This window comes from Crotalus tigris, unplaced genomic scaffold, assembly GCF_016545835.1.
Source record: "Crotalus tigris isolate CLP2741 ecotype Arizona unplaced genomic scaffold, ASM1654583v1 scf7180000018299.754606, whole genome shotgun sequence".
NCBI lineage: Eukaryota > Metazoa > Chordata > Lepidosauria > Squamata > Viperidae > Crotalus > Crotalus tigris.
The window spans coordinates 190,007-215,431 of NW_024096930.1; the positions used below are offsets into that span (position 1 = coordinate 190,007).

At 38.0% G+C, this 25,425-nt stretch overlaps 2 protein-coding genes across 4 annotated transcripts in view; one reads left to right on the top strand and one right to left on the bottom strand.

The window, feature by feature from the left end:
• Positions 1-3,446, bottom strand: part of TESK2 (testis associated actin remodelling kinase 2) — a 57,539-nt gene extending 54,093 nt beyond the window's left edge. Inside the window, exon 1 of one of the 3 annotated variants that reach the window (XM_039349591.1) lies at positions 1,827-3,446. The gene's annotated coding sequence lies outside the window, so the exon portion shown is untranslated. Of the gene's footprint in view, positions 1-1,822 lie in introns of all 3 variants that reach the window. The other 2 variants (XM_039349590.1, XM_039349592.1) reach the window with 2 other exon arrangements.
• A 5,799-nt stretch (positions 3,447-9,245) lies between these two features.
• LOC120310799 (putative protein TPRXL) lies at positions 9,246-24,766 on the top strand. The gene is made up of 5 exons (XM_039349606.1): positions 9,246-9,764; positions 19,924-20,322; positions 22,908-23,201; positions 23,584-23,750; positions 24,344-24,766. Exons 1-5 carry the CDS (start codon positions 9,686-9,688, stop codon positions 24,386-24,388), a joined length of 984 nt encoding a protein of 327 aa, XP_039205540.1. The 5' UTR covers positions 9,246-9,685; the 3' UTR covers positions 24,389-24,766.
• The last annotated feature ends 659 nt before the right edge of the window (positions 24,767-25,425 follow it).

Consider the following 25,425-nt stretch of genomic DNA (forward strand, 5'->3'; position numbering starts at 1 on the left):
TTCCAGAAGGTCCATCTGTTTTTATTTTATTTGGAGGAGGTGAATTTGAGTCAGTTTCTGACTCCTGGCAACTATCTGGATTAGTTCCTGCAGTTTTCTTGGCAAGTTTTTCTTTGGAAGTGATATTTTTGGAAGTGGCCATTGTCGGCTTCCTAGCACAGAGAAAGAGTGACTGGCTCAAGGTTACCCAACTGGTTTTGTGCGTAAGAAAGACTAGAACTAAGCATCTCCTCATTTCTAGACTAATGCCTTAATGACTACTAGCTAATTTGTAATAACCATACTGTACTTTTCATGATAGTGTACAAAGTCTATAGCATCATTAATGCATAACACTTTTCTTTTCTCACGCCAGCACCATTTTAACACCTTTGCTATAATTTATAAAATGTAATTTACTAAAAAGTCTTAGCAATCCATATACTTTTCCAGAAATATTCATGCCATTTTCTTTTGTAAATTGGGAACATTTTCATACTTAGCAGAATTTATTAAAGTATGTTGTATCTTTATTTCCATCTGTCAGCACCATATACTCTTTTCAACATTGGAAAAATGCAGTTTTGGTGCTAAATGGGGATTAGAATTCTGTATCATGATGAAGCTGAAAAAACTTTTAGGGTAAGAATTGAGAAGAGCACCAGGTTGGGAAAATGTTTTAGAGTACTGATCAGTTAAGTTTCAAATATGAAACTAATCCAAATATTTGATCTTACTTTAACAATTTAAAGACAGTAATAGTTTATGGGATTATTTATAAAAAGTAAATCAGACATCCCTGAAGTGAGATTATCATATAATCTGATTTACCAGTCTATACAGCCTTCTCTAAAAATAATGGCACCTGTTGTCTAACAATACTGAAAAACATCCAACAAGCAAGGGTATGAAAGTTGCTTCCCCTCTGAAATCATGCTTATATCCATATGAAGGGCAGATTTTTAATTTACAAGAGATAATTCCCAATTATATACACAAAAAGCATATTATTCTGCTGCATTCAGAGACCATTATAGAAGCAGCAGATTGCATTAATTTAAAGGACCTCAAAATAGATGCACAAATAAACCCATGTGCAACATAAAGGGGACAAAGGAAAACTCCTTACAATTAACACTCAGCTTTTCCATTCAGGACATGTCTATGCTATGCTGTACTGAATGAAAAACCTAAGCAGAAACCACAAATCTTAAGATCAGTGGCACCTAATAGTATCAACTCTATAATTTCAAAACACCTATGGAAACCAGCTCTATTAATAACGCACAGTAAGATTTAGTGGTTCCTGGATGAGAAGATAGTCAAGCAAAACATTACAGTGTGCAACAGATACAGAAAAAAAGAGATAAAGATAAGGAAGTTATTTTTTCGCCTTTCCCCAACAGCCTCATCCAGGTGGTCAGATACTCCTCCATCTCTGACTGGGCAGTTGCCTGGTATCGCTTTTTAGGACCCAATATAGGGGCCAATGACAAGTTACACAAAGTTCCGCTAAAGTACAGCGTACTACCTCTCTACATGTTTCCTTCAGAGCCCTGACATACTTATCTCTAGAAACTATAGATAAGTCTAAGTCTTATTCTTCGTGTATTGACCTCCAGGAAGTTACCCGGATCTTCACGCCTCTGTTAACGTCGGCATGCAAAACTTAGGGAGGCGCGCGCGCACACATACAGGCATTCGCTCGCTCCTGCTCGGCTCAGAATCCACCCAGCTCAGTTTCCTTTCCCTCTCGCTGGACACCTTGGGAAAGACCCTTCCCCCCCCCCCTCCGCCTCGACAGTAGGCACTGCGATTCGCCATACCGGTCTGCTGCCTTTACCTGCCTCGAAGAGGAGGAAGAGGGGCGGTGCATCCCGCATTCCAAGGGACAGCTCATATTTACAGGCCTTCCAGGAGAACAGTGGAAGCGCGATACACCGGGGTAAACGGTCTAATGCTCCGCGGTAGATACCCAGGCAGGGTAGTGGGACACGGAAGGGAGCAACTGGTCGCTTTCCAGCAGACCCAGTTACACAAACCTGGGCCGCAGCGGCCGCGGGTCCTTCCCCTCCCTCCTCTCCACCTAGTCCGCAGCACCGAGAAAAGAAAGAACGGGCGCGCGCGCCCAGCTGAGTTCCCCGGACCGTACAACCCAAAGTAAATCGCCTGAGCTGGCTGGAGGCCACCACAGGGCGAAGAAGGGCAGGACCTGCCTGCGGATTTCCACCAATCGAGAGAGCTTCCTGTTGGATGGGCAGCGAATATAGCTAATCGAATTGAAGATTGACACACAGCCGAGGTCTGTGTCTCCTCTTTGGTTAAGAGAGAGAGAAAGCTTGAATGGCAGCTCAGTTTGACTTCAGCACAACAACAGTTCCGAGCGAGCGCAAACGAAAGGGCGGGACGAAGAAAGAGCTGGGGTTGTTAGACCACCGATTGAAGGCGGATAAGGAATACTGTGTGGAATGTCAAGCCAATGAGAATAAGTTTGCCACTGAAAGCGAAAGATGAAGGCATTCTAAATTGTTTGCACAAGGAGGGAAGAATTCAGCTGTCAACCGAGCCAGAGTTAATTGTTTGCTGCACAAGGCAATGCTACCTAAATTTGCTGCACGGAGTCTTTTGGTAGGCTACAGATTTTGTAACAGACGACAGTGTTGCACACGCGCGCACTAACAACTACTAATCGTTTTTGGAAATGATATAATTCATGAAAGTCCTCTGTCCCGTGGACAGCAATAAAGCAAAATTACCACAGGACAACTTCCTTTTTACTAAAACCTTTGTTACTGGGAAAATGCCGTTAACGAGGTACCATATGACTTACCTTCCTTTTTAAACTGTGGGTGTCTTTTGCATTGGGGCATTTAGGCTTAATAAGGAGCACAGTTCATTTCATCCATGGGACTTTCTTCTGGCTAGATACCAATATGTTTTTTCTCATGAAAAATTATCCGTTGTAATGGTATACCTCAAGACTTCCATACTGAATCATATATTTAAACAAAGGGTCTGATGCTTTGTCAAAAAAAATTAAACGTGTCACACCATCACAAGGCAAGCTCAACCCTTATTGTAAGTGTGTACAATATCACAGCATGTGTAAAACACATGGAGGTTGGAGAACAATGTCATAATACTTGTTTCACCATTTATACCCCCTTTGACTACTCCCAGTAGTCTTCTATTTGAGATGAGGTCAGGAGACCTGTTGTAGGTGTGACTACAAACATGGTTTTGGCATGATGAAATGTGTGGGTGTATCCATTCCTCTGACTGTTCCAGTCTCTGCAGGAGCCATTTCTCTTCCAATAATTACCCTCTCAGATTAATGCTTTATTTCCTGAATTGCTTTCACTTACATCACCACCCCGTGTCTGTTTTTCAGAAAACATTTTTATACTGCTTCTCGTTTTATGAATGTATGTTTGTATTCAAAGTAATTTAAAATAAAACTTGATTTTTGAGTTGGTTTCTCCATCCTTAATGGAATGTAAAGCTTACTATTTTGTGAGAAAATTACTAATGTTTATAGTAAACTAAAACCTGGAGGGGGGCTTTTTTTTTTTTTTTTTTTGGCAGACTGAAAGAAGTAATCTCTTGAAAACCCTTTAACTGGAGAGGGTAGCCATCCTATATTGCCCATAATGCAGTACAGAAGAAACTCTTAGCATTGAGCCACCTTACCAAAGTCTTGTATAGTACTTCCATATTTGTGTCATTAGAACTACCCATTGGAAGAATTTGTGTGATTTTATTGACTGGAATATCGGCAGTTTCTCAGCACAAGCAAAATTCTTTCAGCTGTCAAATCTTATGTTCTGATGACTCTTAGTGAAATCTGGCTCTGGTTCTGTACAATTAGTTCTCTGTTTAACAACACAATACTGGTTACTGATAGAAAAACAAAACATCAGCATGATAGACATTGTCATGAAATGTTGAGACCTGAAAGAAAAGTTGTTCAAAAGAAGAGATGTGTGTGTTTCATGCAGCTGCAGGTCAAGGCTTTTCTTAAAAAGAAAACCACTTCCAGAAATATGTTCTTGTTGCTTAATTTTTTAAAAAAATGGGTGGGGAGAGCACTTTTCAATGAGCTGCCATCATTCATATGGGCCCTGAAGACCCGATCCCATTTGGAAACAGGTAGAACAATTTCCTGCTGATGACTTATTTAAACATACACAGACACATGTTGTTTTTCTGGGTATAGTACAAAAGTGATTTACCATTGCTTCTGCGATATATTTTTGATCTACAGCCCTGGTATTCTCTAGAGGTCTCCTATCCAAATACTAGTTAGGTTTAAACCTGCTAAACTGAGCTGTTTCTGCTTTGTACCTATAAAATCAATGAAACAGAATTATTTGATAAACTGATATATGCAAAGAAATATTGTCCAGGCAAAACAACAGAATGGAAGAAAGAAAAAAGCCAGCACATAAGCACTTGGTCCAAGCCATCATAGATTTTGGAAATACGATATTTCCATTTTTATGGCATTCTGGTATAATTTTCCAAGTAGATGCTTGGCACAAATGCTCTTGTAGGATGGATTTTCCCTATTTGGAATATACCTGACAGATGAGAGAAAACAAATGGAACTGGAAGTTCTAAAATCACTGCTTATTTATAAAATCAGCTGGAAACACAAGCTCTGCCAAATTCTCTAAGGCCTCCTTAAAAACCAAAAGCATTCTTCAAAATGTTTCTTGTGTAGGAAAATACTTGGCAGAAATAGTATTGAGCAGTAGTTCCCAATCTTTTTATGATGTTTGGGGAAAACTAATATATTCTAATTAAAGTGTAAAATTTGTCCAGGATAGCATGTTGGATATGTGTCTTCAACTTTTGCCCAGGAAATTGAGCTATAAATCAACATTTCTAGGTACACGTTTCAGTCTGTGATTCAATAAAAGTTAAAATGAGAGTGACATCTTGTGTTCAAACTACAGTAGTGAACAATTTCAAAGGTTCCAAATACATAAAATTAAAATCCTTAATATTTTGGGTAACAGTTCTACTTCTTTAGAAATTAAGATAGAAAAAATATTTTAAATGGAAATGGACAGGAGGCAAAAACAAAGCTGGTGGAAAAGAATGAAAATATGAGACATTGCTGAAATAAGTATCGACAATGCTATGTCTGAAAAAATCTCTCAAAGCATTTATGTTTGCTCTGGAATGCTGGCAGAGCAATTTATTTATTTATTTATTTATGAGACTTATATACCGCTTTAAGTGCAAGCACTCTCTAAGCGGTGTACACCAGTAAGCAATGTATATATATATTTACATTGCCCCCAACAATCTGGGTCCTCATTTTACCTACCCCGGAAGGATGGAAGGCTGAGTCAACCTTGAGCCGGTGAGATTTGAACCGCTGACCTGCTGAACACAGTCAGCTAAAGTGGCCTGCAGCAATCCCCTTTCAGGGGTGATAGTAGCTTTCACCCAGATTATACCTGTGCTACTTCTCTGTTCGTGGATTCCAAGGAGGCCTCTGGTTTTCAAAGAAACTCTGGGAGATAAAATGGCAGAAGAGAGCAGAAGAGATGCCCAAGACTCTTTAAGGATTATCTTCTCATGATAAGAATATCAAAATATAACTATTTTCCCACTTTGATAATATCTCCAGATTGCCACCTGGGGATCTTGCTAGGGTGATACCTACACACCTCTTTCTTCCTATCCAAGTCACTGCAACCCGAATGGCTATATTTTTAAGGCGTGCCCTAGATCTGGTCATTTCCCATTAATGAATTAGGTTGGGCTTTCCCAGATAAAACTGGTGTGTAATTTGGGGTTTCTTCTAGATACTTGGCTCCTGCTTAAAGACTAGGTAGCAGTCATGGCTAAAACAGTTCTTACAAAAATCCATATTGCGCACCAACTGAGCTCATTCCTAGATGGAGGTTCTGCTCACATTCACTCATACCTTGGTTACCTCCTGTCTGATAATTGCAATGAATGCTACATGAAACTGTCCTTGTAGATTACTCAGAAGCTGCATCTGATCCAGAATGCAGCAGTACAAGTTATGGGCATACCATAATATGAGCATATAATACCACTTCTTTGTGAGCTGCAATTGGCCCCAAGCAAGTTTCTACAATAAAAGATGCTGGTTATATTTAGAGACCCCTTCAGGCACAGGGCCAGATCATTTGCAAAATAGCCTGTCTGCAGTTTTTTTCTGCCCAATCCATAAAATATGACAGGATGGACATGCCCTTCTGCTAAAATATCATTTTTATTATTTTTAAATGTATTTTTATACCACCTTTATTACTTGTATAAGGTGGCAAACATATCTAATATCCTTTTTTTCCCCACAACAACCCTCTGAGGTGGGTTGATGGGATCCAGGAGATTTATTTTCTGATATTGTGCCTATCTTGTGGAACTGCTTCCAAGATCAGGATGGTCTTGTTTTTTTCTCTCAGACTTTGGACCAGGAAGTTAGATAAGCTCATGTTTAGGGAGTTGATTTATATAGTGGTATGAAATGCCTTGTTGGGCTTTGACTTTTGCTAGTGGTTTTGTTACTTTATTTAGATTTTAGCTGTTCAGAGTTGCATGTTTACAGGGAGACTATACAAGCTGAATAGGATAAATAGATAAATAAAACTAAGATAGAAATGGTCCCCTCAGTTCAATTTTATTCACAACATCATCCAGTTATATTTTGAAAGCTTCTAAGTCTGTTTAAGATAGCCAATATAGTTTCTTCAAAAGTGATTACATGGGCAAAATATACTAGGTAAGTAAAATCTGGTTGGCTAAATTATTCAGTAAGTTTATTCACACAACACTAAACTATGATTTACTGCATTTGGCCAATTGACTGGCTCTGCAAAACACATTGCATGAAAACTAACCCCTCTAATTGGATTTAATCTTGCATAATCTGTCAACCAACTACCACAGTAAACACTAGGTCATTTTTTTTCTTTTAATGATCCTGTAATCCCTTGCATTGGGGTCAATCTGGGGCAACTGGATTTACTGGCCGGATGCCCTTCCTGACACCTATATGGAGTTCACAGCAGATATCTTTTCTTTGCACCCAGAGAGAGAAATATCTGCCATTACCTAGGACTGAACCCACAGCCTCCTGATTGTGAGGTGAGAGCTTCATCTCTAGGCCACCACAAAATTTCCTCTAATCCAGGGGTGTTAAACTGTCGGCCCACGGGCCAGATACGCCATGCCAAAACCATGCCACCCCATTGCTGTCAATGGAGAAAAAGTAACGATTACATCACAACATGTCACGTGAGGTTGTGAGTTTGACACCCTGCTCTAATTTATTTGCTGCTAGTCCAAGATAGTTTGTGCTAATATTAAGAAAGTATGCTATGAGGAGGTTAGGTGCATGGGCAAATTACAAATCTACATCATTTTGCGTTGATGTCATGGCACATAATGATTCATCATGGTTCATACTGGTTGCCGATGTAATAATTGTTGTAATCTATAGCCTGGCATAGCAGAATAGCCAAAATGTGTATTTTCCCAAAAGGTCAAGTACCTGCATTAGAAATGCAATTTTCTTTACACACAGTAAAGCTTATTTGCCTTTAGCGATTCTATTAATTAGTAGTAATTAATCCTGCCTTTCATTACACATATAATTATATTTCAGTGCAAAGGAATGCTTGATTTTCATAATTACTCATAGGTTAAATGGACATATTACTTTTAAAGGATGTCATACATCTATGACAAGTTTTAGCAAGCTAGTTCTCCTGCCAGTCACTAAATTTATCCATTAAAATGGTGCATAGTTTATTGTTTGTTATAGTTGTTCTCAAGTACCATACCGCCATACAATGGATGTCTTCTGCAGTATATTTTCGTTATCATTTTTCCATTGTATCTAACAAAATTTATGTAAAATGATGCATAACCAGTACTTTGTAGTTTTCACTCAGAAGTACACTAACACTTTAAAAATAAAACATCACATTATTTTTCTAAAATTGCTAATTGTTTGAAAATTAGAAATTCACAATCAACTTTTCAACATTTATAGAATGTCAAAACATTCTCTAGCTTATCCAGAAAGAAAATCGTTGACAGCATTTTCCCTTCCTCTTTATTATTAAGAGAGTCAACATCTGACAATTTAGTTTTTTTCTCACATCATATATTTTCTCCAAGACACTCTTTGTGTTCGTCTATAATTTCCTTTCAATAGCATTCTAAGTAACTATTCAGATATTTTTGCTATAATGTATATTTAATAATTATTGGAACTCTTCTATATTGTTGTAGGTTACATAAACAGCAACTTGAAAAGTTGAAAGTATTTACTTCTGCATTCTCTTCTGCCAAAGACGATCAAAGCAGAATTATCTTCAATTTCTTTCTTGGGGCTAAAATGATGTTTATTTCACTTGATTCTTTTTTCAGCTTTACCTCTGGACTCCTCTATTTTCCATGGAATGTTCACATTACAGTTTCATGTTTATTATATTTTATGAATATTACAGAAAATTTAAGGTGAAGAGTTGGTTAGCAAGCTATTAGTAACTATTAGTAACAATATAAATAAGCCAGGCCCTGCTTTGCTTAACTATAGTTTATTGAATAAACATAGGCTTCATTCAGACATATCAAATAATAAATTATGGTCTATAAACCACAATTGTTGGATTCACAAAGCACACCAAATACATAATTAATGTGTGAATACACATTAGCTGCTATCACACAACATGCTTCTGATTTATGTAAACACAATTTACCCAATTGTCTACCTTCACATATCAATATTATAGCTGCCAAGGTATATTTGTTTTGCATTTAAGTGTCAGGGAAATGCCCCAAACCGGGACACATTTGAGTTTTCCTGCCTGGTGACGACAGATCCGTGTAGCTTTTTTTTGGAAATGTTTTGCCTTTTCTTTTTTCCAGGATTTTTCACGATTCACCCTAGCGGGGATCTCTGCCTCCCAAATCCTGACCAGATACATGTAGCTTCCCTTTACAACATCAGCCAGGATGAGCTAAGTGCTGCCACCTAGTTGGGTAAACCTGTTAGATGCTATTTTTAATGAAGCATTATAGGCGTTTTTTCAGATCTGCGGACAGTACTTCCTGATTCCCCTTCGCGTGTTCTCTCTCCTTTCAGGGCAATCAGACTGTTCAGCCAGCACGGATGAATGTTAAACAGATTCCCAAAACTCCTTCCGTCACCAGTCGCGGAGAGGATGGTCTGCTTTGACCCCCCCCCCGGCGCCGACGGTGAAGGGGCGGAGCTGTTCTCGCAGCGCCGGTCGGTCTGTTTCCAGACTCCGTCAGTGGGACAGAGCGTTGCGCTACCGACCAGGGAAACCCTTCGTATCGGTTCCTCTTGTTGAACTTCTAGATTAGAAAAACTCTGGCCAATTGCGGAGAAAGCCCCGGCTTCGGACTTTCAGCTGGAAGAGGGGGCGGCCCCGACAGTTTTTGCAGGGGGCGCGAGAGTCCTGTGAATGATGCGGGAGGACTGAGGAAACGCAGGCACTTTTTGCAGGAGTTGGGGAGCGAAAAAGAGGCCGCAACACGCCCCGACTAGTCCCATCCTTGTGTTTGTGAATGAACCACGTGGCAGTGACTCACTCTCCACGACCAGATCTTTACAGACGCTGCCGGGGACGCCGGTTCTCTTTTTGTCTCTCTTGCCCTGACCGATCGCCCGTAGGGCCGGCCCACTATGGTGGGAATTCGTCGCTGCCTCTACAACCTCGCGGCCGTTTGTTGCTTCCTCGCTGGAAGACTCCTGTCTCTGCCAGGTACGTGCACCACTCGCTCCATCCCTCCTGAAAGGTCGGGTCTCGGGTGCAAGCAGGCGCGGTTGGAAGTATCCCAAACTTTTGAGGAACCTCAGAAGCCATTGAAAAACCAAAAGTCCCTGGCAGCCCTCCCCCTGGCGAGTCTGCCCGTCTTATTTGGGTTGGACGCGCCAAATTTTCTGCCATCTAAGAAGGCGTTGCTCTACTGCCTGCGTTAAGCCTTTCTCTCGACTTCGCTTTCAGCCTAAATTTCCTGGAGGGGCTCATTGGCCAGCTAGAGATTCAGACTTTCCTTAGTTCACTGGGTGATGGACTATGGGGTGCCTTTTCTTAGGACTGGCACGCAGTTTTTCTCCCCAGACGTGAAGCTCCAAGGTTTAATGCAGGCCCTCACTACCCATTGGGTTTGTTGTTTACCGAATGAGTGTTAGAGCTGCCACGTCCACCACCAGGGCATTTGGGAACTAAAATAAGGCTTGATCAGAACAGTAGTTTGGAAAATACACCCAGAAATGCTCTTACCTTTTATTTGTAGTTTTTACAAGTAGACTGCCAGCGTTCAGAACAGTTTGGGTCAGAACAGTCTGATTCAAAACCTGGCTTTCTTTTTTTCACTCAGGTTATATGTTTATCTACACTACTTAGCAGAAATTCATGGCTTTTCCTGGCTTGCTAGATTTCTTCATTTCTGTTACCTAGGAAGTCACAATTTTCTTTCTTTGGTGCATTTGCAGCAGAGTTAGAATATTTTCTTCAAAGCATTTACTGATTGCAGATTTAAGATTTGGGGGTTCAAGATGTGGAAAATAAAAATGTTGTTTTTGCATCAGACCAAATTTAACAAATACCTGGAAAATGAATGTGGCCTAGAATAACAAGAAAAAGCGAAGGTTTAGAAGAACAGGAACTGTCTGTGGTCTTAAAACAAGCTGGCTGACAGTTTAATCAGGAATCTCAAAGGTGCTTTTTCAGGAGGCAACTGGACTTCCTTATTTTTCTTTGAAGACATTTCGCTTCTCATCCTAGAAGCTTCTTCAGCTCTGACTGGATGGTGGGGAATGGAAGGATTTTTATTTCTTGCAGACAGCTGATCATTTGCATTCTTTTACAGAGTCATTGAGGTTTGTCTGTGTCTTCAGGGTCACCTGAGTAGTGCAGATGTGTGTGGGGCCTTCTTGGCTGCAGGATGTTTCCTGCCCGGTGAAATCTGTTCATATTCCCTCAAAAACAAGAAATTTCAGTTGACTGAGAATCTCCATAGACATTAACCATAAGAGCTTGCACATAATAATGAAACTAACTGCTTATGCCTATGCAGATGGGTTCCAAGAGAACAGGACCTGTGGGCTAGGCAAAACTGCACACACACACTGCTAATAGGGAAACTAACTTAGAAAGGGCAAAAGCAAATGGGGAACACGGGTAGGACACCAGTAGGGGATTCACATGGGGGAATTAGGCATTTCGGATAGGGTGTAAATTTGTGGCCTTGTCACATGGGGTGGCAAGGGAGGGACTTGTGCTTTGGGCTTAGGGAATAAAATGGTGCTGAAATCTATCTTTGGGTGGACCTGCTTTGCTAGCCACCTGTTCTTGCAAAAATGTATTTTTCAATAAACTGCTTGCTGCTTCACTTAGTGACTCTGTCAAATTTCTGGCCGGTGAGTGTGTTTCTCACAAGGTCATCTTAATGAAATGGGATATGGGAAGGTGAGACGTCTTCTGCCCAAATAGGCGTGTTTGTACAATGTATCTAACTGGGTCAGTTATAGATCCAGTACCTGTACTTGCCAGTTACATACCTAGCCTTTGAACTCAAAACTTTGATTTTGTGCATATATATGTGTAGTAGCGTGTTAGGCAAATTCAATCTGTTTGATTGGTTTATAAGTCTATGTTTAAGGAGAACCCAGTAAACAAGTTAAGCATTTGTGAATTCAGGCATAAAGCATGCCTGTCCCAAGGGCTCTTTCTCTTGAGGTCCAAAGTAACAATCACTGTAGAACTTCTTTAAATCCAAGTTTCCAAGCACTGGTTTGAAAAGCAAAAGGACCACATGAGTGAAGACAAGTGAATTGTTCCCTTTCTTATCTACTTATAATTCTACAGCTCCAGGCACTGTTGGTTCTAAAGCAATTTTTTAAATCACACTTTCAGGCTATTTAGAACAGGGGACGTCAACCTTGGCAACTTTAAGACTTGTGGACTTCAACTCCCAGAAGTCCAGTTGAAGTCCACAAGACTTGAAGTTGCCAAGGTTGACGACCCCTGATTTAGAAGACCATAGCATTTTGATAATGGTATTTTATATACCCTATATTAACCAGTTAACAAAGTAACATATTTATTTAATATCTGAGTCCATAAAATGAGAGAAATCTACAGAAGATAAGAGATTTTTAGAACACTTAAAATAATTTTAGAGCCGGGCTGGCTGCATCCAAAAACACAGTGCTGTACAGTTCTTCATACATACTTTGACTGTCAATTAAATCAGCTACTCTATCCAGATAGATATATAGAGGGTGTTTTTAAAAATGTAAGTTCAGTGTCATTGATTTATTTACTCAGATTTGTATGCCACTTCTGTTCTTTAATTTAATTCCAGTATGTTTTATAAGGCTTAGAACTTTATGCAAGTTTTTAAGGTCTCATTTTCACAAATGTCAGACTGACATGTTATGGTCTTGTAAGAATACAAACATTATACCTCAAACTATATTCTAATAGATGAGTGCATTTATGAGAGTTACTTAACTGATATTTTTATTCACTCTTGTCAATAGATTACTGTAGAGCAGTGTTTCTCAACCTTGACAATTTTAAGGCATGTGGACTTCAACTCCCAGAATTCCACAGCCAGCAAGGCTGGCTGTGGAATTCTGGGAGTTGAAGTCCACATGCCTTAAAATTGTCAAGGTTGAGAAACACTGCTGTAGAGATACTTTGTGTGACTTTATTATTTTGGTTGATTTATATAAATAATTTATAAGCTGAGATTTTAGATTTGTATAGAACAGTATTTCCTTTTATGTTCACTACTTATAATGAGGTAAAGTATTAATAACAATTACCAATTTGAACATTATTAGCTAATATAGATACAAAAATTAATGAAAAGACCATTTTTGTTTGCAATGATGTATCTTCATCAGAATGTTTGTTGATAAAGGTTAAAATATTTACATATGACTACACTTATGCTATCTTGCCAGATTCTTTTTTTAAGAATGACAGGGTATAAATCAGAGATGTACAATTTCTATCAACTCTATGATTATGCAGAATGTCAGAAACTATATTACCAAAGTTTAATTTTCTCCATAAATTTCAAACATAACACAAAATCTCTCTCTCTCCTTCCCCTCCCTTCCTCCCTCCCTCTTTCTCTCTCCCTCTCTCCCTCTCTCTCATCATGGATTAAGCATTTTGATTTTTCTTTGGATTAGGGGAAAAGAGAAAAAAATGAAAAAGCAGTAGAGTAGCACCATAAATATACGAAGGTAATTTCCCTTGAAAACACACTCATGCAAAACCTGATGTTTTTAGTTAAATTTCAAGTGATACATCTTTCTATTTAATCCCCACTGTAGTTTTAAAAATGTAAACATGTTTAGATGTTAATGTTCCTTTTGCTGGTTGTAGAGTGCATTGAAAGAGAACAATTATAGTTACAGTTGAAAAAGAAAATATTGACTAAGGGCAGGTGCTGTGCATTTCCTGTCAGTATAAAGATTCTGTGGAAATTTTACAGTATCTGTTAGCAATTTCATATTTATAGCACTTTCAGTTTTTAATTGCAGTAATCTTTATAACAGTCATGTAAGAAAGTCAAGTGTGTTTATCTTCACATTGCATATATAAGATTTCAAATTCATTTGACTATGAAATGTGAACTTCCCAATTTACATTTGGGAAGGAGAAGATGGAGCATTTTATCCTGTCATCAGATAAGGATTCTTCAGATAGATATCTCATCTTCCTAAAAATATTATAATCAAAAATTATGCTGGATATTAAAAGTTACATTGATGTCAAATTAAGGTTTAGTTTATTGTCATATTTTCTCCCAAAGCTTTATAAAGAAGGCTAATAAGTGAATCAGTAAAGAGCTTTTATCATCTGGAAATGTTTAGGAAACTTTTTCTGAAGACAAAAAATGATGTATTTAGCTGAAAGAAAGATTTCTTCAGATGACTTATTTTTTAAATGAAACGGTTATCTTCAATTACCTGAGAATATGAGAAAAATGGGAAATTTTTTTTTTTTTAAAAAATCTAATCTTTGTTTAGGTGCAGGTATAAATTTAGGATTATCTTTCTTTGTAAATACTTGTTGGTATTTTTTTTTTCAGATTGTTTATTGTGAATATCATTGGCTTCTAACATAAAATGAGGTTGGAGTGGAAAAAAAGATCAGTATAAAACATTTGTGGACTGCAATCTTCCTCCTTTTTCTTCACTTCTTCTCCCACAATTTATTAAGTTGTAGTCACTGTTACAGATTAATCAGTTATCAGATTGTTCAACTGATAACTTTCCCTCTTTTGCTAATTATGCTAGAAGAAAGTCTATGCTAATTAAAAATTTGCCAAGCTCACTACTGTATATAAAATGATTCCTTTGAAGTAAAAAACAAGAACTGGTCCAAATAAGCACTGGTTCCTTTTTTAACAAAGAATCCCCAGCACTGCTCAGTTGTTGAAGTTATAAATATACTGGAAGCAGTGTGTAACACATAGTCATTGTGGATTTGCCAAATTTGAAAATTGAATGGGATGTGTTCAGTTCAAGAGGTCTTGTGCAAAGAATACAATATACACAGAAACAGATTTATTGAATACAATCTGTGTACTATTGATTATGGAAGAGAATCCTTAACCGAGTGTCCTGTTGAAATAGCTTATTCTATTTATAAAGCTTTTAGACAAATATTGATATATTTCTTTCACTTGCTGTTAACCATTTTTAGAATAGTTTGTGCTCAGGAAATATATTTATTCTTGGGCTTCTACTCTTGGCTTGCAATTAATGTTTTGGATTTATGCACTCTATATTAGTATAAGCACTGGGATGAATGAAAGAGTGTCTTGAAACAGTTTGGCAAGCAAACATACCTTTTTTCCCTTAAAGTTCTTACGACACATTACTCTTTGAATTAAATGCTCTGGGCAAATGTAACATATACAGGCAAATATTAATTTTATCTGGTCACAATGGGTTCATCATATACATCAGCCTTTCTCAGCTTCATCCCCATAAGGACTGCAATTCTCAAAATTCCCAGTCAACTTGGGAATTGGAGACTCAATACAACTGGAAAATACCAGGTTAGGGAAGGTAGTATATGCAGTTTTGAACTCTTTTGAAGAAGGGTGCCATACGAATACTGTATGAGAGTTACTTTATTACTGAGCAAAAACTAAGCTAAGAGATAAAGACAATCTCTCCTCTAAGCGTCTCTATTTCTTCTAAGGAATTACTAGCCAGATTGTACATCAGATTAACATGTACAGTAACCTAAATCAATAGTGGTTGATTTAGGCTGATATATGTGTTAATGAAAACAGTGTAGCATTCATTATACCAATCCATAGCCATACAATGCATAATGTTGTTCCTACGAAGAGTACACACATTTTAAAAGATTATGTCTGTTTAAGGCATAGACAGGCAAGTAGTACAAATTATAAGGTAGCACTGCAATTATGAAGCAAGAGGCCCTGGTGCAGCTTTATATTGCTTTTTATTTTTCTTAAACTTGGTTAGAATATGCACATTACCACAGCTATGCTCTATATGGGTATATGTTTAAAAATAAAGATTGTGTAGTCATTCACAACAGCATTGTTATGCATTGTGTAGGAAAATAGCCTTTCCGCTTAAATCATCACCACACCAAGATTTCTTACCTCCATTTTTTTTTTCTTTCTCTCTCAGGTCAGAGGGAGAAAAGGCAAAATGCTGATAACCTAGTTCTACCAGTTAAAACTATTTTTTACCAATAAAAGTTATAATGTCAATGGACTGGAGAATACAGTTCATGTTCAAGGAAAATGCAAGCACTGTTTGGTAGGAAATGAAATATTGGGGAGAAATCACAGCAGAAGAAAAGATTGAGAAGTAAAATGTGCCATGTAAGCAGGCTACATGTTAATATGGGGAGGGGATGCAAGTGTAAATTGGCACAAGTATATTAGTCAAATATTAATATAAAATTTTTGTCTCAGACCTATCATCTGCTATATGCTGTACCTACGATGACATTAAATTGGTACACTGTATTATACACATTTATTTTTTATTTAATTAGTTTAGAAAACATTACATCCTACCTGTCTTCCAAAAGCCTCAAATAGTATATGTAGTTCTTCTTCTACCTGTCTTGTCTCAAACTTGTGCAATAGATTAGGATGGTCAAGTACTGCTTTTGATTGAATTTATACACTAGGGTAAGTCAGAAATGACTGTGTAGGACAGGTTCTCAACCTGTGGGTCGGGACCCCATTTGGGGTCGAACGACCATTTCACGGGGGTCGCCAAACAACGCAGTCCGCCATTTTTTCCCCCTTTTCCTTAGCTGTGCTACTCCCTTTTATTCTATTGGCTTTTGAAAGCCAATAGAATAGACTCTCTTGAATAGAGTCTAATTCTATTGGCTTTCAAAAGCCAATAGGAATTGTCCAGGCTGTCTCTGCCCTGCTGAGCCCGCCAAAAGTCCCATTCTGCAAACGGTGCTGCACCAGTTGAGTAGTCCTCGACTTACGACCGGTTGAGTAGTCCTCGACTTACGACTGGTTGGGGGTCGCGGCATTAAAAAGGTTGAGAACCACTGGTGTAGGAGGATGGCCATATTAATCCATGGTAGACAAAAACCAGGAGTCTGGTAGCATCTTTTCAGATCTACAAATGCCCCCAGATTGCTGATTTTTTTTAACTTCATAATGACTAGATCACCCATTATATTAGGACCAAATCAAACAAACCATATTATCACTTATCAGGATATATGAACCCAGTTACTGATTGGCCATCTGTAGTGGCCAAAAAAAAGGTCTGGTTGTACATTTCATCAGATGTTGCTGTTCATGAAATCTTATGCATTTAAATTAAATTAAACCCAGTTACTGATTGGTCAAATGATTCTAGAGAGACTATAAAGAACCTGAAATATACAAAGTAGGTATTAAATATATTTAATGCAACTATGGTTAACAAATTGATTAAAATCTTGAAATAAATATAATGCTTTCATATCCTGTGATTCAAGTCACTATTCCACAGAACAGTACATGGTAGAATATTACTTTTAAGTAGGGATAGCAACCAATAGATTAAATTTCCACATGCTGGCAACTTTCAGTGCTCTAAACTAGAGAACAGTTGTGCTAGTTTATTGTAGAAAACAACCTCATGTGATGCTTTAAGGCAGGGGGTCCTCAAACCTGGCCACTTTAAGACTTGTGGACTTCAACTCCCAGAATTCCCTAGCCAGCCATGCTGGGGAATTCTGGGAGTTGAAGTCCACAAGTCTTAAAGTGGCCAAGTTTGTGGACCCCTGCTTTAGGGACTTAGAAATTGGGCTTTAGAATACTATAGATAAATACAGGTAGTCCTCAACTTACAGCAGTTCATTTAGTGATCATTCAAAGTTATAACGGCACTGAAAAAGTGACTTATGACCATTGCAGCATTCCCATGGTCATGTGATCAAAATCCACACGCTTGTCAACTGATTCATATTTAAGACAGTTGCAGTGTCCTGAGGTTTTGCAACTTTCTTACGAGCAAAGTCAATGCTTAACAACTGTAACAAGAAAGGTCATAAAATGGGGCAAAATTCACTTAACAAATGTTTCTCTTAGCAACAGGAACTTTGGGCTCAATTGTGGTTGTAAGTTGAGGATTACCTGTACTGTGGGCACAATTATTAGGGAAAAGTGTTTATTCAGATATTTCTGTCTAATTTGTTAACTACTTTTATCCAATACCTCTTCTTTGCATAGAAAAGAAAACTAATTTTGAGGTTTTTCCTACAAAAAGTACCTCAAGTAGTACAATATTACATTTTAATTTAATTAATACTAAATGGGCGCTAGGTTGTTTTTTCTATAATGAAATAAATATTAGAAGTACAAATACTTTAAATAAATATTACCTATGGTAGTTTGGGATTTGACATGGAGGTTTGGTTTTTTTTCTACTGTTAGTTAAGTTCTACTCGCTTTTTGACTTTCAGATGTCTTCTCTAGAAGCATTGTAAATGAGAAAGAAAACACTGAACACAGGAATAAGAACTTTTTCAGGATGTAAATGTAGGAATTGTAAGAAACAAATTTACTCTGTGTGGTCTCCAGGGTGTTGCTGCTGTGAATGGTTCATTACTACTATTAATCTATCTCAGAGGTCCCCAACCTTTTGGGCACCAGGAACTGGTTCCATGGAGAGAGGTTTTTCTGCGGACCAGTGGTTTATGTGCTGCCTGCATCCCGCGGATGGGGTTTTCCTTGTTTGTGCGGACCAGTTGCCGATGTGCCGTGACCCAGTACTGGTCCACAGCCCGGGGGTTGGGGACCCCTGATCTATCTAATACTTATTAGTTTCACTTTGCATCAAGAGAGGACCTTTTTTGTAAAGTTGGTGCTTTGAAACATGTTACATAAGATTGCTGTGTCCCAGTTTTCATGTTTAGGATCACGATATTGTTCAAATCCTTTTTGTCAATCTAGAGGAATTAAGGTGTTAAGATTAGCAAAAATGTTTAAAAATATGTCAGATAGATGTTGGAAATGTAAACATAATATAGGCACGTATTACCATATTTGGTGGACATGTGGGAAGGCAAAGGCCTATTTGAAAATCATACATATGTGGTTAGAAAAAATATTGGGTGAGCAAGTGGATTTTAAACCTGAGCATTTTTTTACTAGGCATTATGTCTGAAAAGATTAATGAGTAGAAATTATATTTAATTCTACATATTACCACAGCAGCACGAATAATTTTTGCACAGTACTGGAAGAATGAAGGATTGCCATCAGAAGAAGAAATAATCACGAAAATATTGGAATGTGCAGAGATGGACAGACTAACTATGAGGCTGAAAGACAAAGAAGATACGGACTACTATAAAATTTGGAATTTATTCTATTCTTGGTTAGAGAAAAGAATGAAGGATTAGGAAGTGAACATGTATTAGCTTAGCAAACACCAGACAACTTGTTTGATTGGAAAAATTAACATATGTTGATGAAAAAAAATTAATAAAAAAAAGATTGTTAAGCATAGAAGAGTTAAGGTGGGTAAAGAGCAATACAAAAATACTATTTTCAAGCCAGAGAGAAAATCTGAATGAATATTTAATCTAAAATCCTCCATGTTCTAATTGGAATGAAATAGGCACACCCAGGTTTTGCGTGTGTATTGTGTTCTGTCTGCCTAATTAAAAAAAATGGCATTCCCTAATGCTCTCATCTAAGAACTAATCAAGTCCAGTCCTGTTTAGTTTCTAAGCCCAGGCAAAGTGACCTGGTGCCAACTACCACTTGTATTAATACAGTTGCGTGTAATTCCCTTTTTCCACTCTCAAATCAGAGTCTAGTTTATGAAATCTGGATCTGATGGCCCAAAAGTCTGAAAGTGGTGTCCACCCTTCCCCCCAAGCAACATTTTTCACAACAAAGGTCTCTTTTATTTTCAATTTTTCTAAGGAAATCAGAACAGTCCAAAACATAGTTAAATCTGCAAAAATGCAAGCATAGCTCAGGGGAAATATTATTCCGTTGGATTCATGATGTGGTAATTCTGGTGATACTGCCTGAATTCTATCAATGGAATTGACAATGGTGACCATGTATACTTTGATCTCTTTTATTACAGTACACAATTTCTTCCAATTACTTCCATTTATTAAGCTTTCTCTATGAGAGGAAGGAAATGTTCATTTGGTAAAAAATATGTTCAGCTTCAGTATCTTCTTAAAAGAGTTCAGTTAGAAAAAAACTTACTCCCCAATTTGCTGTCCTTTCACAGCAGTTCTTTTGGATATGAATCTACTTCTTCTCCTTTCTACTTATTTCTCCAGCTGATCTTCTAGGGAAGGACATATGTTGTAAGGATGCTGCCAAATTTTATTTTCCTGTATGTTTTCCCTATACCAGGAGATGGGAAGAATGGGTCATCCGCTTCATCCAGCACAGTTTCTCAGTTCACGCTTCCTCACACTGAAGCTAGAAGCTTCCAAGCCACAGCCACTAGTAGGGATGACATTATCACAAGCACCCCACAAATCAGTGTCAGCAGCATCGGTCAGATGGATTATCTGACCACTACTACACCTGGCTATTTGAATACCACAACAGGGATACAGACTCAGACTGCAAATAATGCCTCCAATAGTAGCACTGATCCTTCTTTATTTCTTACTCCAACTACAAACTTACTGGAAACCAATACGTTTGGCCTGGATGATGATAGAAGATACAACAGTACCACATCCTTGCTTACTTCCAGCAGTAAGATCCTGGCTACAGAAATTTCACAATCAAAGGAGACACAAGGTAAGACTGGGCAATTATCAATAATTTATAATGGCAGGTGGTTTAAATAAATATGGCCAGGATGACTCATTCTGCTTCATAGCCACAGCCTGTAAAAACATTATATTAGATTACATTAGATACTCTGTATTTCCCAAAAATGGAAAAAATGAGCTAAAAAACCCCCCACTAAGTTTGCAGAGTTACAGTTAAATATTTCTGTGGCCTCAGCATTCTAAAAAATATGTTACTGATAGAAGGGAAAATTTGTAGCTCAAGGTTGAACTATAGGGTCCTTGGTTTTTCTGAGCTTGGTTATTTTCTTGCAGATATTTCATTACCAAACTAGGTAACATCATCAGTTCTAGTAGATAATGAGGTTTACTCTCATTTTATATACCAGTGGCTTGCCCTGTCAGTGTTGGTAGGACTGCTCTTGGTGGTTCCTTGATTAGGCTGTTGTTTACTATTAGCTTGCTTGGCAATTTCTTGATTGAGGTATTATTTGCTTCTTGATTGTTAGTCTAATGTTAACCTTAATGTTAATCTCTGCTTATCTGAGTGTTGATTGCTCTTGATAAAGCTTTCTGGTCTTTTTGTTTCCTTTTTGGCTTTGTAATTGTCTATTTTGAATGGTATAGTACAGTGACGGCGAACCTTTTAGAGACCGAGTGCTCAAATTGCAACCCAAAACTCACTTATGCATCTTGGGTGCCGGGTGGGTGTGGCCCATTGGCTGAGTGTGGCCCATTGGGTGGGTGTGGCCAATTGGGTGGGTGTGGCTGCAGTGGTAACAGCAGACTGGGTGGGACTAAAAAGTTCAATCAATCAATTCCAGCTTTGCAAGATCTTTTTTTTCCCCACTAGAAGTTGAAATTGACTGGTTGATTGAACCTTTTTTTTTTTTTGCACACGGTGGTGGATGCCTAAAGCGAAAAGGTTTTATAAAACCCAGCTGAGGGCCTAGGACTGGGGCAACGGCACACGTGCCCACAGAGAGGGCTCTGAGTGCTGCCTCTGGTACCCGTTCCATAGGTTCGCCGCCACTGGTATAGTAGATGTTGCTTATGCCTAATGTGCCTGTTGATGGCTGATTTGTTTGAGTCCCAGGCTTCCAGGAAATCTCTAGTGTTTTTGGACTCGACTTTGTCTAGGATACTCACAGTTTCCCAGTTGAAACTGGTTAGGTTTGCCCATGCAGTATAAATTAAGGAACTTTCATCATGTCTTCTGACTGCTAGTTGGTGTTCATGGATGATCTGCCTTTTTGTCTATGTAATCCTTACATTGTATGCTATAGTTGACTCTTTTTTCTTCCTGGGTTGCTGGGTCTTGTGGTTTACTTAGGATGTTTGGAGGGCATTGGTTGGTTTGGGTGCTACAGCTATATCATGTGATTGTAATAGTCTATTGGTGGTTTCTGAGATGTTTCTGATGTATGGCACTGTTATTCTTTTCACAACATGTATTGGTTGTGCTACATTGGATTGAGTGGTCAGGCACTGTGGAATTGTGTGGAAATCCAATTTGTTATAAGATGTTGTATAGATGATCTATTTCTTTTTTCTGATGTTCAGGGTTGCTGCAGTGTGTTTGTGCTCATCTAAAGAATGTTCATACACAGTTTCTCTTGTGGGAAGCTCGGTTGTTACTTTGCTACTGGAGCACTTGGTTAGTGTGGGTGGTTTTAGAATAGACTTGTTTCTAATTTGCCATCACTGCTGCTACTGATGAGAATATTCAGGAAGGATAGTGTGTTGTCGTTTTCCTCTTCCCTAGTGAATTTTATTCCTTTCAAGTTTTGTTAATGGTTTCATGTGAATTCTCGATCTTTTTTTGATTATGAGAGGGTTGTCATCTACATACAGATCCATATTTGGGTTGTATATATGAGAATGCTATTGATTCCAGGCATTGCACTACAGTCTCTATTATTATTCCTGAAAGTGGTGATCCCATGTGTGTGCCTTTGATTTTTTTATATATTTGTCTGTTGAACTAAAAGTACAGGTAGTCTTCAACTTATGACCATAATTGAGCTCAAAGTTTCTGTTGCTAAGTGAGACATTTGTTAAGTGAGTTTGCCCCATTTTACGATCTTTCTTGTCACAGTTGTTAAGTGAATCACTGCAGTTATTAAGTTTGTAACATGGTTGTTAACTGAATTGGGTTTCCCCATTAACTTTGCTTGCCAAAATGTTGCAAAAGACAATCACATGACCCTTAGGACACTGCAACTGTCATAAATATGTGTCAGTTGCCAAGCATCTGAATTTTGATTATATGACCAGGGGGATGCCTCAACAGTTTCAAGTGTGAAAAATGGTCATAAATCATTTTTTTCAGTGCTTTGTAACTTTGAATGGTCATGAATGAATTGTTATGAGGACTACCTGTATGTGGTTAGGCAGAGATTGATAAGATTCATGATTCAGGGTATATCAATCTTGGTGTATTCGTTTAGGCTGGTTGTGTGCTGTGTAGTAAGGCTGTCATGGATTCTTTGGCAAATTCTGTGTCTCTGGATGTAAAAGTGCTGTGACACCAAATTCTTCCTCACTCAAGGAAGAATTCACCCTTACTGAGAGTTAAATGTTTCTCTGCAGGAACATCAGCTGCTTCCCAGCCAACATCTTCTACATTTATTACCACGGGGCTTGCAAAAAATACCACACCAGTCATGGACCCTAAGGCTTTCACAGAAGAGAACACTGTTGCCTCCACATCATCTCCAAGGACTACTATTGGTGAACAAGTGATCACATCCAATACTTCTCAATCAGTAACACTTGAGATTGCCTCCTCTACTTTCTTACCTCACAAAATCATATCAGCAGAGACAGAGCAACCAACTAAACATGAACACAAGACAACTGTATTTGATGTGGGAAACAATCAAGGTACACATTTAGCAATCTTGTCTCATCTAGAGAATAAATGATTTAGAATGGGTTGGTGAGAACCGAGAAATAATTAAACTCAATCTTGGATAAAACTATGGAAGAACTATATAGCCCAGTGACAAATCATATGCTCTGTAAGCAGAAGGAAAAGGCCATATATTCAGTCTCTGACATCTCCAAATTAGGTTGGGAATTAATTTTGGGGAAAACATGTTGAGAGAGGCAATGCAAGTTTGTATAAATAATACTAAAGACAATGGTGAATTTGGGTTATGCAGCTCAATGTATTCCTTTGATTATTCAAATATGTAGTTATGTGAATGCACCTTCATAGCTTTAAAAGATGAACTACATTTTACTGCCTTCTTCTTGCTTTCAGATCTGCCCAGTATACCAGTAGCCAATCCAATAGGAAAGGATCCCCTGATGATTGCCCTCGTTGTAATTTTTGTTGTGACAGTAGGAATTCTGGCTCTCCTGGGTTTCTTGAGGTATCGACAACATAACAGTAGACTACGGTTTAGACGTCTCCAGGACTTGCCTATGGTGAGCATCTGTGTAATCAGTTGGGCTTTTACCCATTCTATTATTTTTCCTCTAGTTCTAGGATTTTGAAGGGGAGGAATAAATGTCACAATACAAATGTGTACATAGAAAGGTGAATGTTAACAGATCCTTAGGAGCATTCAGATATAATTAGTGAAGGATTATGTATTGAGAGTAGCAAACATATTTAGTGAATATTATTATATCCATGGAGTTAGGAAAGAAAAGGGATTACTATGCCTGTAGCTATAACTTTTCCAGATTAATGGAATAGCCTTATTTGAATAGTCTAAAAGTTGGTATTATGGCAGCTATCTAAATCAGTTCCCCATTTCAAGTTTAATGAACTGTCTAATGTACTTTCTCATCAGGAAGGATGAGAATCTGGTCTAGGACATGGCTTCATTGCCACTGTACCTTAATATTAGTTAACTAGTCTGTCTGCTCCAAAGGGTAATTCTTTGAGATGGCAGAGGCTCAGCTTCATTAAGTGATGCTTCAGAAGTCACTAAGAATATATATAGTACATAACTTAGATATCTCTCACTAGTGTCTCGGCTAGCACAAAATTAAAGTTTTTCTCTTTCTTATAGGATGACATGATGGAAGACACACCTCTTTCCCTCTACAGCTACTGAACAACAGACTTTTTTTTTTTTTTTTAAATCAGAACCTGTTAAAGGCTACAAAGCTTATAAAGGATCCCAGCTGGGGAGCAACTCTACAATTTTGGAGCTGCTGTACTGACATGCAAATAACTATGGAATTGCAAATCAAATGACTTACTTTTTAAAAATGCTGTCTTTTTTTCTTATTTTTGAAAATTGGCTTAACCAAGACTTTTTCCTCAATACATATGCATTTTCTGTGACTGGATACATGCAATGCTGGAGAAAAATGATTCAACAAGCTTTTCAACTGCAGGCTTCATATCAAAGATAGATATGTTGGATTCTGAGAAAATACACTGTATGGGGTGCTTTTTTTCCACAAAAAGTAAAAAGTATGAAATATATGGAATATGATGTGTTTCTTGAGAGTGGAAATGCAACCAAACTGTGATTGGGAGATCAAGTTGGCTCTCTTATTTTTCTTGAATTACATTTCAAGTTTCTATCAAGATTTAAAACATGTTTCAGAAGTAGTGATCTCATCCTTTTAATCAGGGCCCTCTGAATTATACTAAAAAAATTAGTCCAGCATTCATTTTCATATGGGGCCATGCAAATGTCTCTAGCAAGTTGAGACAAAGTTAAAAAGCAATAATCTTCTATTCCAGTTAATGGTATTCAGTATTTACACTGCATAATCTGACTACTGTTACTGGAGTACATTTTCCCTTTACTTTACAGTGTTTTTGCAGAGAATAAGAGTAGCTATAGTTTATACTGTTTTCAGCACTTGATTTAACATCTGTTTACCAAGGAAATTGTACTCCTTTATTCAATACTAAGGGATGGCACACGAAATCATTCTTAATATTTTATCTAAATATTTGTTTAATCCTGCCAGTATTGTTGACAATACTTCGAACAATAAGATTGTGCAATAACTCTAATAGGTGCTGTTGTTTGAAGGCTGTATAGTAGCTTTTTGTGCTACTATTTACCAAGCTCAAGCAGTCCTGGCTACTTGGAAGGCATGAACATCTGAAATTTGCCTGTTTACACATGCA